The sequence below is a fragment of the Daucus carota genome, chromosome 3 (assembly GCF_001625215.2).
Source record: "Daucus carota subsp. sativus chromosome 3, DH1 v3.0, whole genome shotgun sequence".
NCBI classification, from domain to species: Eukaryota; Viridiplantae; Streptophyta; class Magnoliopsida; order Apiales; family Apiaceae; genus Daucus; species Daucus carota.
In genome coordinates this window covers 8,772,963-8,793,133 of record NC_030383.2, presented here as the reverse complement: position 1 = coordinate 8,793,133, position 20,171 = coordinate 8,772,963, and the positions used below count along the sequence as shown (strand labels likewise).

The window sequence follows — 20,171 nt, the reverse complement described above, 5'->3', positions numbered from 1 at the left end:
TGTAAATTGGATTTGGAAAGCATTGTTCTTTTGAACCAGCTGTGGAAGAAGCTCAATTTACACTGCACTCTGGTTATAGAATTCCTGTGCGAGAACGACTTGCTTGGCATCTTGGTTCAAATCAATTTAATTTTTTGGATGGATGAAAAGAAAATTCGATTAATTTTATAAATGTTGCAGGATTTTTCACTATTGAATTAACCCTGTTTTAATCAAATCAAACACCTTCAATCTCACCTTCTCTCCTCACCAAACCCTAATTCCATCACCGAAAAGCTTTACATAACTTCATGTCAACATGAATTTCACCGAACACGACGACGATGAGCCCGGACCAGAGTCTCCTCCGTTTGATTCTACTCACAAGGTAGTTGAATTCTACACTTCGCTGAGTTTTTGTTGAGGTGTTTTAATGTTTTTGTGGTTGATGATTTATGGTTAGAAAGTCTGTACAGGATGAGTGTGCTGATGGCATCATAAATGATGATCGCGACATGATGTTCACGTCTTCGGATACAGGAAATGCTGATGGTATACTCTTGTACTGGTTATTGTTGTGTTCCGCTGCTTCAGCATTACGGAGTTGTGTTTTATATGCACATGTCAGTGGTTAATGTTTTTGGCAGCGTGTGTAGCGTTTCGTGTTTTATAACATTGTGTGTTTTGGTAATTTTTTGGTTATACCTAAATATTGTAAATTATTGTATAGCCTTACAATTTATTATTTTTGTATGTAATTTCTCATCGCGTTGGGTTGCATATCACTTGTTGCTAGGGGTGTTCATCAAACCGCCCACACCGCATAAACCGCCCGCACCGCTCCGCACCACACCGCAAAATGTGGTTTTTCTTTTTCGTGGTGCGGTTGCGGGTTGAAATTTTAACAAACCGCGCGGTGCGGTGCGGGTTGCGGTTTGACATTATACCAACGCGGTTCAAACCGCACCGCACCGCTATTTTCTAATATATAAAAATATATCACATATAATTACAAATATTTATATTATATAGATAGATTATTTATTATGATGTTATCTCCTATGTGCATATAGATATGTTCAAATTACTCAACTCAATTTTAATAACTTTACATTACAAATTAAGGTTAGTTTGAAGACAACAAATTAAATATTATAATTATATTTGTTTTCTATAAAATAACTTTTTAGTGTTGAAATCTTTTCATCTTCATCATTATCATATTCATAGTTTAGTTTATACTTCTTTTGATGAGTATTATAACTCTAAATTTGTGTGTGTGTATTATAAAAATTATATATATATACTTTAAAATTATATTTATATTATCATTCAAAAGTATAATTTTTTTTGATGTATGAACCACACAAACCGCATGAACCGCACCACACCGCACCGCAATTTTGTGGTGTGGTTTACGCGGTTTTTATATAACGCGGTGCGGTTGTGGTTTACGAATTTTCCCAAACCGCATGCGCGGGTTGGTTCGCGGTTTTAGAAAAAAACCGCACCGCCCGCACCGCGAACACCCCTACTTGTTGCCCATATTGTGGGGTGCGCCTCACAGACATGCATTTCGTGCCACGGTGATGTGTTCTTTAGGCACATCTTTGTGGTTGACTTTTCGTGCAATGTGCGGTCCATTTTTTTTTTTTTTTTGTCTGCTGTGTCATGGTGGTAATAAATACTCATCTTGTTGGTTAACATTATGCACAGTGTTCGGTCAATTTTGTTTATGATTTTTCTGCTGCCCGTTGGTGCTTATGTGGTTTAAATTTCTGGCAAATATAATATTTGAATATTTGTTTTAATGCCTAGGGATAAATTGCAGTGTATCTTTTTTCTTACACTTTCTTGTTTACTGTGTTGTTGCTATTTTTTCAGATTCCATTGATGAACCACTATCAAATCATTGCTTTGACAAGTGGCAAACGGTAAACAGTTTATATTGTTTTTCGTTTCTACATGATGCACACATTTTTTGTTATTAACGAATTGATGTCCGTAGTTATTTTTTTGATATGCAGTTCTTCATTATTTTTGCCATATCAATATAGCGATTTTTGTTATTGATAATTGTTATATCAATATAAGTATAACCCAACTCATTAATTTTGTAATTTTAATCAAAAGTAATGGAGTAGCAACTTCAACTTATGCATTTTTATTACATAATAGCACCAACATACCAAATATCAACCATGTCCAACCAAATAAAAGCATAAGTGGTAGGAAAAATCATTAAAATATCATATAATGTTCATCTCTTTCTCGTATATTGTCATTAATTGGATCCGATGATGGTACACCATAATCATGGTTATTCTACATGAGGGTTTGTTCTATAGCTTTAATGATCTATAAAAGGACAAATTTTTAGCTCAACAAGGCCTGTTACAAAACTTAATTTATTTGCATAATATTTCCACTCTATTTACGGCAGTTGAGGAAAAATATATCAACAGGAGAAAGTGCCCCAATCATGTTACCTTATAATAAATACAGTTACATTTGTTTACCACATCATCGTTGTTTTCATCATAGAATTAGCCTAAGGTTCACATTAAATTCGTCACAGATAACAGTTTTAATTGCATGAAGCAGTCTGTTGACTGTTCTATAAACTTTGTTACAAAAATTAGCATGTAAAGACTACCAGACCTCTAATGCACTAATTAAAGCTTAAAAAATTCTCATTGCTATATCATCATTTCTCTAGAAATTTGCTAATTAACTTCATGATCATGTTTGTTAAGGACCGATTCAATTTTTACACAACAGTAAATATGTTCAAAGTCTAAGTGCTTGTTTATCAGCTGCTTTTTATTTTTCAGTTTCTACTTCCGACTTATAAGCTAGAAGCTGAGAAGTTGATGATGCGAGCTTCTTTTGGTGACTTATTTTTTCTTAAAAAAAAATTTGACTTTGCGCAAATGTATAGAATCACTTTAAAAGAAAATTTATGATATTTTATTATTATATTAATAATTATAAGCTAGAAGCTGAGAAGTTGATGATGCGAGCTTCTTTTGGTGACTTATTTTTTTTTAAATAAAATTTGACTTTGCGCAAATGTATAGAATCACTTTAAAAGAAAATTTATGATTTTTTATTATTATATTAATAATTTTTATAACTAATGAGTCGTAAATATCCAAACAATTGTCCAAACACATAATTTAAAAGTTACTTTTCACTTATAAGTCATTACTCACTTATAAGCAATAAGCACTGATTTGGCACCCATAGAGGGTGCTTCATTTGTTGCTGCTCTATGTTTTGGGATCAGGTTATCTGGTGACCTTTTTGATATATTTCTTGTTTAAGTTATTTAAATATGTCCTCCATGGTTTCTTTATGTTTATTACTGTTAAAGATAGACTTTGGTCGCTGTGATATCATTACTTGTTTTTTCTGGTCGCTGTTTGTTTATTGTGAACACTTTTCCATGTGATCGCAGGATGGTGGGGTTGTTGAATGTCTCCCTGATTATATTGTATATCGTGATAAATATTCTACAGACTCTGTGGTAACCTTTTCAAACAGTTACATTAAGATAGAGGGATATTGGCAAGCTGAAAATTTTGAATTTCAGTGGGGAGTTGATCATATCATGAATATTGAATGTCAGTGGTGTGAGAGAGTAAGTTACTAGATGCATTTTCAAAATTTGAAAATTTGTTACATGTGTTTTTTGCCTCATTTGGCACCAAAATCTAACACTTGTATCATAATTTATGTTAGCTTGAATTGGCAACTGTAATAATTAGAGTGAATTCAAAAGGAACAGCACCAACCGAAGACGTACACGGACATACAGGTTCGGCAATGCAACTTGTGACTATATTTTCCTTGCATTATTTTTGATTCACTTGCAAAGGAAAAGTTTCTTTTTTAGTTGGTGACTTGGTGCTGTCGACTTACATTAACACCCTTATATCTTGGGTTCTAGATGAGTATAATCAGAAGGGGAGTAGTTCTTGGTAAATTCCATATTTTCCATGACATCTTCTGTTTCTTGTATTTTCCTTCTTGATCTTGATTGTTGAATGTGCACCATGGTTTTAAACTTGAATCCCAATAAATGATTGAACTTGCTATGGTCCATAAACTAGTCTCGAGTACTTACAGTACTAGTGTTTTTATGTTTACCCAGGACTTGTTCACCATTATATGTTAGGCTTCTACCTTCCTTTGGAAGTAGGACTTTCTAGATTTCGTCAGCATTCCAAAATAGCTTAACCTTTTCTCCGTAACTGATTTGTTTATCACACCTCATATATCTATACCTCTCACTTATGAAAGACACTCAAGGGATTAGTTGGTCATTTCTCAACGCGTCCTAATAATTTTTTGGGTTAGAATTATTTCTTAGATTTTGTAAGAGACTCTATCAAACACTGCAGATTCTCCTCCGGCAACTATATTTCTTCTTTTCTTTTATTTCATGTAAATCAATACTTATGATTAAGTTTATGTTGGTAGACTTAAAGTAATATACTTTTGCTATAATTATTTCTTCTTTACTTTTATTTCATGTAAATCAATACTTATGATTAAGTTTATGTTGGCAGACTTAAAGTAATATACTTGTGCTATGATTATTTCTGTATACAATGTTTAAAAAATCAAGGATAACTATTAGCCGGTCCTCGTATTAACCTTCATATGCGATTTAGGGGGTCCTCACATCAGCTTTATAAGAGGCAACATTCACATACCCCTATTTGCCTACTTGTACCACCTGTTGTAGCAACTTGCGTTTTAACTTATGTTCGTCATAACTTTCCACATACCCGTACGATCATGTTCTGTGTAACACTGGAATCTTTGTGATTGTATATAACAGATCAGAGATTCAGAGTACATCAAAGGTAATCTAAGTGTATGTATTATATTAAATTAATAATCCTAACTCTGAACTTATAAACTAAAAAGATAAACCTGTATTACATTTATTCTATGCTTTCTTTAAAATATTTCAGTTTCGAGGACTCTTTTGAAGATGTTATATATCCGAAAGGGGATCCAGATGCTGTGTCCATAAGTAAGAGAGACGTTGATCGGCTGGAACCAGAGATATTTGTCAATGATACAATTATCGACTTCTATATTAAGTAAGTTTGTTTCATTTCACCTTCTCAAGAGTCTGTGCACATCAGCTATCTTCTTTTGTTGTGTGATGATAGATAATACTCTTGAATTTTCCTTCTCTAATTATTTTCTGAAGAAAACTGGAAAGCATGGTAGATTGAAACTTGTTTAATTGTTTCTGACTCACAACTTGTGTTTCTCTGGGTTCTTACTTCTCATCTTCAAATGCTAGTCTTCACTCGGATGAACATTTGTGTTGTGTTAAAATGGTGTATAACATGGCTCTATGTTGGTAAGAGTGAAACCTCTACCTCTACCTCACAGATATTTTTTTGGTAAAATTAACATCACCAATCTTTTAGCATCCATTTTATTATCCTGTTGTTTCTTTACTCTTTACAAGTTTAAATGTAATATAATTATAAATATAATAGACTTTGAGAAGTTTTCAAGACCCTGAACACAAATTTAAGAGAAATTTTCTACAAAAGATGTTATCTTTGGCACACACAGAACAAAGAAAATGAAACCATTAGATAAGTTGGTTTATTCAATTATTGGTTGTCCCCCCATGATATACTTATGTTTATTCTGTTTCATGTATTTAATAGTTTTATTTTATGAGACTTCATAAATTTTATTAGATAGTATTGTAATAAGGATATAACACATCGGCGGTAATTGTTATATATATATTAATTGTTTTATATATAACTTTATGCGAGTATTTTGTAAATAATGCTCTTAAAGAAGCATTTATTTAAGAGTTCACTTTTTTGTTACTAGCTCTTACGTAATGCTCTCGATAATATTGTTAATTTATACTTGCAGTCGCTCGATATATTTCTATGAGCTGTACATCTTGATGAGATTATGCTAGGTGGTTCAGATGTACTACTTATATTAGAGGTTGCCTTCGTTGAGCCACAAATTCATTAAGATTATTATATAGGGGTGTTCGCGGTGCGGGCGGTGCGGTTTTTTTCTAAAACCGCGAACCAACCCGCGCATGCGGTTTGGGAAAATTCGTAAACCACAACCGCACCGCGTTATATAAAAACCGCGTAAACCACACCACAAAATTGCGGTGCGGTGTGGTGCGGTTCATGCGGTTTGTGTGGTTCATACATCAAAAAAAATTATACTTTTGAATGATAATATAAATATAATTTTAAAGTATATATATATAATTTTTATAATACACACACACAAATTTAGAGTTATAATACTCATCAAAAGAAGTATAAACTAAACTATGAATATGATAATGATGAAGATGAAAAGATTTCAACACTAAAAAGTTATTTTATAGAAAACAAATATAATTATAATATTTAATTTGTTGTCTTCAAACTAACCTTAATTTGTAATGTAAAGTTATTAAAATTGAGTTGAGTAATTTGAACATATCTATATGCACATAGGAGATAACATCATAATAAATAATCTATCTATATAATATAAATATTTGTAATTATATGTGATATATTTTTATATATTAGAAAATAGCGGTGCGGTGCGGTTTGAACCGCGTTGGTATAATGTCAAACCGCAACCCGCACCGCACCGCGCGGTTTGTTAAAATTTCAACCCGCAACCGCACCACGAAAAAGAAAAACCACATTTTGCGGTGTGGTGCGGAGCGGTGCGGGCGGTTTATGCGGTGTGGGCGGTTTGATGAACACCCCTATTATTATATGTCAAAAGATTCTAAATTATAAGTAATGGTATTACCAGAAACCAGGTCCAGCCTATGCCTAATTCTTCATTCAATACAGAAATTATGATAATATTTATATTTAACAGGACTTGTAATTCGTTTTAAACAAAATGTCATTGTATAGCATCATAACGATATACCGACTCTGATATTTTTTTAAAATGCCCTAATGAATGTCTTGATTGGTGTCTAGATACTTGAAGAATAAAATCGACCCCAGCGAGAGACACAGATTTCACTTTTTCAACAGTTTTTTCTACCCGAAACTGGCTGAACTTGGCAAAAGTCTATCTAGTTCTGTTGAAGGCCGAGCTGCATTTCGGAGTGTTCGTAGATGGACACGAAAAATTAGTTTATTTGAGAAGGATTACATCTTTGTTCCCGTAAATTTCAAGTAAGTTCTGAAAGGGGTTAATTATCTAATTGGTCACTGAAGTGGGCATAATGTATCAAGTTGGTCACTGAACTCAAAACGGTATCAAGATGGTTACTGAAGTGGCCATAAATATCAAACAAGTACCTTAAAATATGAATTTAAGCAATAAAAATATTATTTATAAAGTTGTACACATTATTTTTGAATGTTACCAAAACCAAGTAAAAGGTTATGACTTCTAATATTTATGATAATATATTTAGATTTTATCAAGTTTATTTATTATTTATTTTTAAATAAAACAAAGAAAATAACTATATAATAAAATATAAATAATAAATAAACTTGATAAAATATAAATATATTATTTTAAATACTAGAAGTCATAACCTTATAGTTGGTTGTGGTAACATCTAAAAATAATGTGTAAAACTTTATAAATAATATTTTTATTACTTGAACTCATATTTCAAGGTACTTGTTTGATATTTATGGCCACTTCAGTGACCATATTGATACTATTTTGAGTTCAGTGACCAACTTGATACATTAAGCCCACTTCAGTGACCAACTTGATTATTAACCCGTTCTGAAAGCCTGTTGTCCTAACAGAAGATTTCCCTTTTATATTAAGGTTTCTTGCGAAATGTATGCTTTTGATGACAGTTACCACTGGAGTCTTATAGTAATATGCCATCCCGGTGAAGTTGCTGACTTTCAAGGCAAGTTACTTCTGTGTTAATCCGTGAATAATTTCTTACACAAATACAGAACATTATCTAAATTTGTACTTGTGATTAATCAGATTCAGATGCGAGGAAAACATTAAAGTTGCCATGCATATTGCATATGGATTCTATCCGAGGAAGTCATTCTGGTCTGAAGGGGCTTATTCAGAGGTATATGTATGATGTGTTATTTACATGTTTAGTTATAATGTTTTGTTAATTAAGAATTGCTCGACTAGGTAAACCTACCAAAATGATGATTAAATTGCTAGAATTGGCTATAGCTTGATTCCGACCGACCCAAACTTGTCTTGGGGGATTACTATTCTATTTTTCTTGCCTGCATTATCATAATTCGATTTGTATAAGAATTCTTCTGTGTATATCGTTGCATTCCTTTAGATGATTTTACATATATAAACAAAACTAGTTACATGTTTAGGGCTATTATCAGCCTGTTGTATGAAAGGTTCATAGCCATTGTATTAATCCTTGAGCTTGCTTACTAAGTCGAATAGTTGATTGGACAGAAGACGTATCTCACCAGATACATGGTGACCGGGGGAAACACATAATGGATGTCACATTTCTAAGCTCCAGCCGTCAGAGTGCAGCTTGAGCTTTTGGATCTGGTGAGATAGTCATCTGTCATATCAGCCTTTCTCTTCTTTGTGAGAAGCCGCACAAAAATCGTCACAGTCAACCCAGTCGAATATGTTTTTAGAGAACGCATGTTGCACACGGTGACATGGCTAGGGAGGTGTGACTCCACAATCAGTATACTAATGTAACTAATCTACCTAACTGAGCATGTATTGCCCACAGATGGTACTTCTAAGACGGCTTGTAATTACCCTGTTGAGGATACTATGATCGTTCCTAATGATGGTGACATGTCGAACCCCTCTCACTCTATGGTTATATACTGTGGTGGCGGTTTTTAGGATTGCGTCAGCCTGAAAAGATGTAGTTTGAGTGGGCCTGAAAAGATGGCGCTATTAAGAATGTTACTGACGCTGCTGAAAGAGAGATTAGAATAGGAGCAGATGTTCTCATATGTTTGAGTAGAGTGAGTGAAGTTAAATTGATGATAGTGTTTGGTGTCGTTATAAATGACTTTAACTAGGTTGTGAAGAGCAACATTTTATGTTATACTATATACCCTCTTGCTCTTTTTTATGATCAACTGACCGTGCTAAAACACGATATAGATTTTGATCAGATAGAGAGTTAATTGTGTTATGTTAAGAATGAGAGTGAATTTGTGCCTCTAATAAATGATACTTGGTGATGCTGTACAGTAAAAGCAAGTAGTATCAAATACAAAGGCCAATACTATATCATACAGTCGTACATTAATTTCTGTGGAGAAAATTAACGTAGTGATATATATATATATGTGTGTGTGTGTGTGTGTGTGTGTGTGTTTTAATGGATGTTAGTAGTTTATGGGTTGCTTAATATTTCTGTGAATGCTCTTAGTTGGTTGACCTTTCTCTTTTTGTTGCCTGTGTTGGATATCTAGAACTCTAAAAATTGTTTTGTTTCATAACCCATTTTGGGTAGGAAACTTTGACTGCATAATCCTTGAGAGAGGGCGATTGTTATAATATTTTCCAAATTTCTTTTCACTGTCGAGGATTGTGAGGGTAGTGATTCTCAAATATTAGCTTCTGGAGAAATTTAAAAAAACCCATTGTTGGTGTTGCAAAATTTAGACGAGGAAGCTGGCAAGACTTACAGCAAAGATGACTAGAGTTTTCCCAGACATGTAGAAACATGTGTCCGCAAGGGAGTACCTCCGGGCTCAGATTATAGCCAAAGTTCTTGGTGTATACTCCCTTTTCATCTACATCGTAGTATCGTCATGTCTCAAATTAGATTTCAATTGGTAGATTAAAATACCTAAAATCAGAATTTGTGCTGTAAGAGCTATTGGTTTTAATTGTAATATAGCTGAAACTTAGCTTGTTGATACCATTATCAGTTTTATAGACAATTAGGCGGTCTGCGTGTTTTTTTCAATAGGCCATCTCGTATAGAAGTACATAATTTTTTTTCTTTTAGTGGTTAAATCTATTATATGAAGTACTTGTGTGCCTATTCAGGCACATGTCTGAATTATATATCTTTTATATTAATAATTAAACACACTCGCAGACCCATTTTGTGTTTGACAAGATTCAAACCCTCGACCTACGCTAAACCGAGCAAGGATGATACCATCTGACCAAGAGGTCATTGGTTTATATATATCTTTTTTTTCATTGTTATTTGTTTGGAAGTTACGTGACACTTTCAGTGAGCATAAGGCGTAACAGTTCTCAGGGAAAGTTTATACAACTTACTATAAGTTTTTCCTGTTCTCACTTTAGTTTTAGATGCTTGAACAACTTGAAGAGATTTACCACTCTGAATTAATATACTAATCCCTCCTTTTGTGGCCAGCTTTTTTGCTTATTATGAAGTGAGACAATGCAGTTCTATTCTAGATCTGGGTCAGGTGTCTATTTATTTTGCAAGTATGTGGCACTTCGATTACATGTATTATTATAATATTCATGTTTTTCTCAAATATAGTCAAAGAGATAATATTGAACTTTATAATTTTTATCGATGGAACTACTGTTGTCTCTCAGTAAAGGGCAAATGTTTCTATGCTATTTTGGGTGTCCAGCTTTGAGTTTTGGGTATCAGTGTGAAAGCTCATATACACACGAAATTCTCCTGTGTAACTGTATAAGCACATTCCTGTCTCATATTAATGTGGAGTTTTGCTATATATATTAACTTGTTTAATGGACTTAAAACCATAGTTATTTGTGGGAAGAATGGAAGGAGCGGCAAGCGGATTCATCTGAGGATATCTTCTTAAAATTTTCAAATATGAGATTCTTCTCACTTGAGGTGATGTATCAGTTTTTTTATGTGTGGCTTAATGAGATTGTGGCACAACTTTATCTGAAATGAGTTTCTTCAGGCTTAAGGTTAGTTTTGTTGTTGTGCAGCTCCCACAGCAGCAAAATTTATACGACTGTGGACTCTTCTTGCTGCACTATGTGGAACTCTTTTTGGAAGGACATCTTGTTAATTTCAATCCCCTCAAAGTGTCAAGTTTTTCTAACTTCGTAAGTGAACTTCACTCCATTCTCCCTCCTTTCATATCTTGCTTTTGGTTTTGAGCTCTGTTAATGTTGATCACATCATTTTTACCATGGTACATTGTATCAACAGTAATTTTCCACTGTTAGTATTTTCCATTTATGTATCTTTGACTTTTAAGGTCAAACCAATAAGAGTCTTATCTATGGATATATGTATGAAACTCAATGAGCTTTCTAAGCTCCGTGAGTGCGGGTGTGTGTGTAGGGAAGTGAATATCTGTTTGATTTTAACTATTAAATAACTAAATGAATCGAATCTTCTTCATCCCTTATTGAGCCTTTTGAAGATCAGTTCTGGCATATTGACATGTATATCCGTTTTTTGGACTTACAATTCTAAACTAAACTTTTGTTTGTATGATGTTCAAGCTCAACTATTGGCTCTTAATGTATTACTTCCTTTGCTTCCGTAGGAAAATGCGATAGATCATAACCCATTGAAGTTTTTATTGTTGTTTCAACCTTATGTAGTTTAATGTAAATGGATTTATTTGATTTCAGCTTACTGCTAATTGGTTTCAACCTGCTGAAGCTTCTCTTAAGCGAGCCTATATCCAAAGACTTATATATGATATGTTAGATGATGGTTCTTCTGAACCGTGTCCAAGCAATGGAGAAGATGAGAAGTGTACCTCCATGTATCCTAAATCTGTTGATAAAGATAGAACTGCTTCAGAGTTCCTCTCGGACGGAAGCAGTTTTTCAAAGGTTGTCCATGAAAGTGTACCTTGTTCACAAGATGGACAGGGGCTTGAATTAAGCTTGTTACATTCATCTTTAGCTGATAGTATTCAATCTGCTAATGACTCTGGCTTCATTTTAAGAGGACCTGGTGAGGCAGAAGCTGCTGTAGAATCTTTGTGTCGAGCTTTTGAGAGGACTAGGGCAGAAGCTGCTGTAGAATTTTTCTGTCAAGATTTTGAGAAGACCAAGGCAGAAGGTGGCGTAGTATCTTTCTGTCAAGCTTATAAGAAGACAACCCCTTCTGAGGCAGAAACTGCTGGAGAATCTTTCTGTCAAGCTTTTGAGAAGACAGCCCCCTCTGAGACAAAAGCCCCCTCTGATGCAGAAGCTGCTGTAGAATCTTTCTGTCAAGCATCTGAGAAGATAGCCGCCTCTGAGGCAGAAGCTGCAGTAAAATCTTTCTGTCAAACTTTTGAGAGGTCAGCCCCCTCTGAGGTGTTTGAGAACTCGTCTAAGAGTATTCATTTTGTTAATGACTCAGGCTTCGTTTCAAGAGGACGTGCTGAGGCAGAAGCTGCTGTAGAATCTTTCTGTCAACCTCTTGAGCGGACCGCTTCCGCTGAGGAGTTTAAGAATGCCTCTGAGAGTATTCAACTTTTTAATGACTCTGGCTTCGTTTCTAGAGGACCTGCTGAGGCAGAAACTGCTGTAGAATCTTTCTGTCAAGCTTTTGATCAGACAGCCCCCTCTGAGGAGTTTAAGAATGGTTCCGAGAGTATTCAGCCTGTTAATGACTTTGGTTTTGTTTCCAGAGGACCTGCGAAGGCAGAGGCTGCTGTAGAATCTTGCTGTCAAGATTTTGAGCAGAAAGGCCACTCTGAGTGTAGTAATGCCATGCCACCAATAGAGGTATTATATAATCTTGACAGTGTTCTCTTTTTCTTTAACTTGTGATTATGAATAAAGTGGGATGGGTTGATATGTTCATCATATAGTGGTAACATGTTCTACTTTTATCCTCTCTATTTGAATAGCAAGCTGCTAACAGTCGCCTTTTTTGTAACCTCTGTTGGTTGGAAGATGGGCTTTGTTTCCAGAAGACCTGTTGAGGCAGAAGCTGCGGCAGAATCTTTCGGTCAAGCTTTTGAGCAGACAGCCCCCTCTGAGGAGTCTAGAAATGTGTCTGAGAATATTCAACCTATTAATGGCTCTAGCTTCGTTTCCAGAGGACTACCCAAGGCAGAACCTTTCTGTCAAGCTTTTGAGCAGACAGCCCCCTCTAAGGAGTTCAGGAATGTGTCCGAGAGTATTCAACCTGTTAATGGCTCTAGCTTCATTTCCAGAGGACTTGCCAAGGCAGAAGTTGCTGTAGAATCTTTCTCTCAGGATTTCGAGCCCCCATCTGGGTGCAGTAATGTCATGCCACCAATAGAGGTATTTTATGAGTAGTGCTAGGTACCCCAAATTTTTGTTCCAATTTTCTTCCCCAAATGACGTGGCAGACAAGTCGCTTGTCTTGATTTGTGGACATATGTATACGCGTCGGGGTCTAATATCATTAATAGAAATGTTACCATATATATATGCCCACATCAGCATTTGGGAAAATTTTTGGGATAACTTTTGGGGTATCTAGCTTTTCTGGTATTTTATATTTTTAACACTTCTCTCTTTTTTTCAACTTGCATCTAATTAAGAACTTTGTGGGATGAGTTGATATGTTTATGATATAGTGGTAACATGTTTTACTTTTATCCTCTTTATCTGAATAGCAAACTGCTAAGAGTTGCCTTTCGGTAAACTTTATTGGTTGGAAGAAGAGTAGAGAGTCTAGGGGCAAACTTTTCTGTTGTGATGTTATGACGCTGATACAGAATTTTTTGGACTAATATCAAACTAAAATATGCAGTCATTACATATTCATCATTGACAGTTGTACAACCAAATAAATTTTATAACTATTACTAAGTTGACTAAATTGTCAAAATAAAGGTATTGAAGAAAGTATGAAAAAAACAGATGAAATTCGATGCTGTAATTGGTTTTCATATCTAGTAGCAGATTTATGTTTGAATGGACTTGAGCACTATTCCCATGTTTTAAATTGTAAACTATACCTATCGGTCCAAGTTAGTGATATCTGTTAGGAAGTGGTATCGCTGCAAACCTATGGAAACTTAAAGTTCATTGGCATTGGCGTTCCCCTTCTGATGCTTAACCGCTTAGCCTACCTTGCAATTTTTCTTTCGATTTGTTAAAGTCTTTGGCTGATTTGTCATAAATTCTGAGTATATCTATGTACAGTATGAACTTGAACATATTCAAACACCGTAATGTGATACAAATTTGAACTTGCATGCTTGGCTGGGCTCTGCAGAATTCTGTAACAAGTTAATTGTTTTCCTAACATTTTTTGTGAAAACAGTCTTACTAATAGATAAAAGAAATGTGTATGTTCTGGGTCTAAGACGATGGTTTACCTGAACTGTTCTAATATTTGAAAATTGCATGCTATAGTTTATCATTATATCTAATTGTTTTGATACAGCAAGAGGATAAGAGTTATGAGCATTCCCGCTGCTCGCCATTGGGAACTACTGGGTTCCAGGAACCTAAAGCATCTACTTCTGAAGCATGTGTTGCTTATTTATCCAAAGAATCTGGAGCAGAACCTTTGTGGGATCGAGAATCTAATACATGTCAGAATGTGCTTGTGGACACTGACTCATCCAAAGAATCAATCTGTGCATCTGATGATTTTCTTAAATCAGAAAATGCAATTCATAGTAAAATTGGAACAAATCTCAGTATGGAAGTGAAACTAGATCATCATCAGCCTAAGTTTTCATCACTGGGTAACTTGGAATTATTTGTGGACTTGCGGATGCCGTCAAGTAGTGATCATATGCTTAATGGAAACAACACACTTTCCAAGAATTGTGGATCACCTCCCCGAAATTGTGATGCACTTGAAGATAGGTCTGCAGCCTGTGCGCCAGGGCAATGTATTTGTGACGGCTTGGGTACCGGTGTGCAGCAGGCCACTAAGAAAAGGAGACTTGCACCTATAAAAGAGGGGCCAAGTTCAGATGAGGACTTGCACGAGTAAAAGTATGTTTATGATGTCATTAGTGTTATCTCAGTTATATGATACAGGATTGTCATCCATTAGCAGCACAACAATATCAGAAGGGGAGAGAGTGGAGAAGAGAATAGAGGAGAGAAGAGAATAGATGAGAAAGAGACTGAAATTGTATTTGCATAAAATGAAAATAACAGCATAGGTTCACTTTAATACAACTGGCACCAATATTTGGCACTACTTCTAACTGAAATTCCCGCCAAATACTCACTACTTGACAGCTGTATTAAAACTACAGAATAGACTTGAACTGAAATACTACAATACTTTTGCACCCATATCATAGTTTCCCCCTTATAAAGACTTGGCCTCAAGTCTTTTGTGGAATTGGGAAAGCTGGAAACTTAGCACTAAACACAGCAGCAACCTCCCACGTGGCCTCAGAATCTGGTTGGCCCTCCCATTGCACCAAATACTGAATTTGCGGCGCATTTTGGAACTTGATCATACGGGTGTCCAGAATTGCAGCAGGCAACAAAGACACACCACTAGAACTCTTGGACAATCCTATCCAATCTGGCAATACAACTGTAAATGGACTAGGCCCATGATATGCTTTAAGCTGTGAAACATGAAAAACATCATGTATTTGAGCATCTTCAGGTAGCTGCAATTTGTAGGCTGCTTTGCCTATACATTCCTTAACCAGAAAAGGACCATAATACTTTTGAGCCAGCTTTTGATTGCCTCTGAACTTGACTGAAAACTGTTTATATGGCTGAAGTTTCAACCACACCCATTCCCCCACTACAAAAACCCTCTCAGACCTGTGCTTATCAGCCTGATTTTTCATCCTAACTTGGGCCTTCAACAGGTGCCCCTTTAATGTAGTAATCATCTGTTCCCTTCTCTGCATGCTTCTGTCCACAGCCTCAACTGGACACTCTCCTGGTAAATAAGGCAGATGGAGAGGAGGAGCTTGATTATATACAATTTCATAAGGTGTTGCTTGAGTAGCAGAGTGGAAATGAGTGTTAAACCACCATTCTGATAGAGGCAACCAGGCAGCCCACTCTTTAGGAACCTCAGCACACATACACCTCAGATAACCTTCTAAACATCTGTTTACCACTTCTGTCTGACCATCTGTTTGAGGATGGTAGGAAGAAGATAGCAAAAAATCTGTACCATGTAATGTAAACAAAGCCTTCCAGAATTTACTCAAAAAGATAGGATCCCTATCACTCACAATTGACCTAGGCCACCCATGTAGTTTAAACACTTGATCTAGATAGGCTTGTGCCACTAAAGGTGCAGTGAAGTTATGTGGTAGAGCTATGAAATGTGAGTACTTGCTCAATCTATCAACCACCACTAAAATCACCTCTTTACCATTAGAATTTGGTAAACCAGTAATGAAGTCCATTGACACATCAATCCAGACCTCATTAGGAATTGGTAAAGGCTGCAGTAGTCCAGGATAAGCACTGGTATCATATTTGGAGGCTTGACAAATAAGGCATTGTTTTACAAACTGCCTCACATCCTTTGACATACCAGACCAATAAAAAAGTTGTTGAAGCCTGTGTAAAGTGATGTCTCTACCAGCATGCCCTCCTTCAGGTGAAGAATGCTGCCAAGCCATTAATGCTTTCCTTAATTCCAGGTCCAAACCTACTACAATCTTACCTTTTCTCCTCAACAAATTATCCAGTAGCTGGAATTTAGAGTGCTGCACTCCTTGCTGAATTTGCTGAATTACAGTCTGTAATTGACCATCACCATTATAAGCATTGATGATCTTCTGCCTCAAATCAGAGTCTACTACAGATATGGCCAAGCAAAGAATTTCTGAACCCTGGACTCTAGATAAGGCATCTGCTACCACATTCTCAGTTCCTCCTTTGTACTGTATCTCATAATCAAAACCCATCAGTTTTGATAGCCAGAAATGCTGAAAAGGGGTGGAAATTCTCTGTTGTAGGAGCCATTTCAAACTCTTTTGGTCAGTTTTAATAATAAAATGACTCCCACAGAGGTACTGTTCCCATTTCTGTACAGCACAGACAATAGCTAGTAGTTCCTTCTCATAAACTGACAAATTCTGCCATCTTGGCCCCAAAGCTTTGCTAAGAAAAGCCAAAGGGTGACTATCTTGCATCAGCACTGCTCCAATTCCCTCTTTGGAAGCATCAGTTTCCACCACAAAGACTTTGTTAAAGTCTGGCAATGCTAATACAGGAGCTGTAACTAGTGCTGTTTTCAAATTATCAAAAGCTTGTTGGGCTGAGCTGTTCCACTGAAAAGCTCCTTTCTTCAACTGGTTTGTTAATTCCTTGCTGATTGTAGCAAAATTCCTGATAAACTTCCTATAATACCCAGCCAATCCTAAAAAACTCCTTAAATCTTTAACACACACAGGAGTTGGCCACTTAGCTACAGCTTCAACCTTTCTTGGATCAGTCTCCACTCCCACAGCAGAGATAAAATGACCTAAATACTCCACTTTGGCCATAAGGAATGAGCATTTGCTATCCTTAGCATATAGAGAATGTTCCCTCATCAATTCAAAAACCATTTTCAGGTGCTGCCAATGATCCTCCTGTGAGCTGCTATAGATCAAAATGTCATCAAAAAACACTAACACACACTTCCTCAGCAGAGGCTTAAAGATAGAATTCATCCACCCTTGAAAAGAAGCAGGAGCATTGGTGAGACCAAATGGCATCACCAAAAACTCATAATGACCACTATGAGTCTTAAAAGCTGTTTTAAAAACATCTTCTTCTTGCACTCTCAATTGATGATATCCTGCTCTTAAGTCAATTTTGCTAAAAACAGTTGAGCCAGCTAACTCATCAATCAGCTCATCCACAACAGGTATGGGATACTTATCCTTGACAGTGCTTTTGTTAAGTTCCCTGTAGTCTACACACAATCTCCAGGAACCATCCTTCTTGCCCACCAATACTACAGGAGATGCAAAGGGACTGGTACTATTCTGAATAATACCTCTGCCAAGCATTTCTTCAATAATTTGTTCAATAATATCTCTCTGCTTGAGGGGATATCTATAAGGCCTGATGTTAACAGGATTTGCTCCTGTTTGAAGAGGTATTCTATGATCAAATATTCCTCTTGCTGGAGGTAATGAATCTGGCTCTTTAAAAATATCAGCATATTGTGTTTTTAAGAGCTCAAGTTCAGTAGCATTGCTTGGAGGATTAAGATGAGTATCTTTAGTAGTCTGTTCCTGAGGGTTAATAGAAGACACTTCTTTCACTTGCAGCAAGCAAATCTGAGCAGCAGTGGCCAATAACTTCCCAGAACAAGGAGAGTTTACTACCTTAAGCTTTTTAGGGCTGAGACCCTTCAATTTGAAACTCTGGTCCTGATACAAAAACTCCATCCACAACTTCTGAAAATCCCACTTAATAGTGCCCAGTGTGCTGAGCCACTGCACCCCTAAAACCATATCACAACTTCCCAAGGGAATCAACAACACATCAGCACAGAACTCTTGTCCCTTAAATTTCCAGGTAAAGTTTTTAACCATTCCTTGACACTTGATTTGATTTCCATCAGCAACTGTAATTGTTTGTGTAGCAATAGGATGAATCTCACACTTAAGATTTTGAGCAGCTTGCAAATCTAAGAAGTTGTGAGTGCTCCCTGAATCTATCAAAACATGTAATGATCTGCCAGTGCACATTCCCCTTACTCTCATAGTACTGAAAGATTTATTCCCAGCTAAAGCACTAACTGAAATACAAGGATCACCAGTAGTTGCCTCAATTTTTTCCAAATCTACAGATTCATCATCACTTTCACTGTTTTCTTCCTGCCAACTAGGTATCTCCACAGTGAATAGTTGTGATTCTCTGAATTGGCATTTGTGACCTCTTTCAAACTTCTGATCACAATAATAGCATAAACCTTTTGCTATTTTCTCTGCTCGAATTTCAGCTGGTATGAATTTGAAAGGTTTCTGTCCATTCTTAGGTGGTACTGTTTGTACAGGTTTGGTCTGTGGAGTTGGCAACAGAGGTGGCTTATTACTGTTGTTAGAAGTAGTGGCACTAAACACAGTAGAGGCATATGGCTTGGATGTATACACAGAGTTAGTGGTCTTTCCTAACTTTTGTGAATTTGCCTGAATTGATTCCTCCTGTAATCTTGCATACCTAATAGCTTCAGCTACACTTACAGGCTTAAATGCTTTCACAAAAGGTTTCACTGTAGGTTTTAAGCCACCAATAAAGCTGTCCAAAAAATAAGAATCTGGCAAAATATGATGATTCTGCTCCATGAGAGACCTTACATTGTCAAATTCATCTATGAAATCCTCAATTGTACCAGTTTGTTGTAGCTTGTTAAATTGTTCCACTACATTTAATCCAGATTCATCTTTAAACCTAGCACTCAAGTCAATTACAAACTCAGACCATTCCACATTCTTCTTGACAGACAAGTAGTTAGAGATCCACATTTCTGCCTTATCAGTCATGTGCAGTGAAGCAAGATCTACTTTCTGATCCTCCGGAATTTTACACAAATTAAAATACTTCACACACTTCTTAATCCAAACCCTAGCATTACTACCATTGAATTTCGGAAATTCAACTTTCGGAGTATAGCTGAGAGGACGAGGATTTTGTGTACCTGTATTCACAGCACTATCTGTTCGAGAGGACTCCTCCCGCGCTAACGGCGTAGATCGCGCAGCCATAACTTCTCGCATCATTTTCATCATCTCATCAATTTTCCGATCACTCTCCTCGAATTTCTTAGCAAAGGAGCGTGATTGCTCCTCGATTTTGCGATCCAGTGTTCTCGATTGTTCCTTCAATTGCTCGTCCATGTTTAAGGCAACTGCGTGAGTTTTTCGAGTAGACGGCGCCAGAATCACAACAATTGCAAGTATAAAATGTTACTAGAGAGGAACGATATGCTCTGATACCATTGATACAGGATTGTCATCCATTAGCAGCACAACAATATCAGAAGGGGAGAGAGTGGAGAAGAGAATAGAGGAGAGAAGAGAATAGATGAGAAAGAGACTGAAATTGTATTTGCATAAAATGAAAATAACAGCATAGGTTCACTTTAATACAACTGGCACCAATATTTGGCACTACTTCTAACTGAAATTCCCGCCAAATACTCACTACTTGACAGCTGTATTAAAACTACAGAATAGACTTGAACTGAAATACTACAATACTTTTGCACCCATATCATTATACTTCATGTTTATGCCAAGCTTTTTGCTAGAATGGGAGTCATCTACTTTTGTCCATTAGGTGTATTTTTGCAAGCAGTTTTAGAAAGAAAACACTTTTGG

General features: G+C 36.2%; 1 protein-coding gene across 1 annotated transcript; it reads left to right on the top strand.

The window, feature by feature from the left end:
• Positions 1-298: 298 nt before the first annotated feature.
• On the top strand, positions 299-16,500 carry LOC108214077 (uncharacterized). Its single transcript, XM_064089775.1, has 14 exons — positions 299-367; positions 456-531; positions 1,864-1,913; positions 3,440-3,622; positions 3,750-3,799; positions 4,965-5,096; positions 6,987-7,187; positions 7,836-7,891; positions 7,975-8,068; positions 10,714-10,804; positions 10,906-11,025; positions 11,563-12,654; positions 12,826-13,179; positions 14,294-16,500. Exons 1-14 carry the CDS (start codon positions 299-301, stop codon positions 14,852-14,854), a joined length of 3,129 nt encoding a protein of 1,042 aa, XP_063945845.1. The 3' UTR covers positions 14,855-16,500.
• Positions 16,501-20,171: the final 3,671 nt, after the last annotated feature.

Bases quoted from the DNA above. Each gene is read 5' to 3' on its own strand.
- LOC108214077 (XM_064089775.1), top strand. From the start codon at position 299: ATGAATTTCACCGAACACGACGACGATGAGCCCGGACCAGAGTCTCCT. The intron at 368-455 runs GTAGTTGAATTC...AAGTCTGTACAG, and splicing joins CGTTTGATTCTACTCACAAG to GATGAGTGTGCTGATGGCAT. The intron at 13,180-14,293 runs GTATTTTATGAG...GTTTTGATACAG, and splicing joins ATGTCATGCCACCAATAGAG to CAAGAGGATAAGAGTTATGA.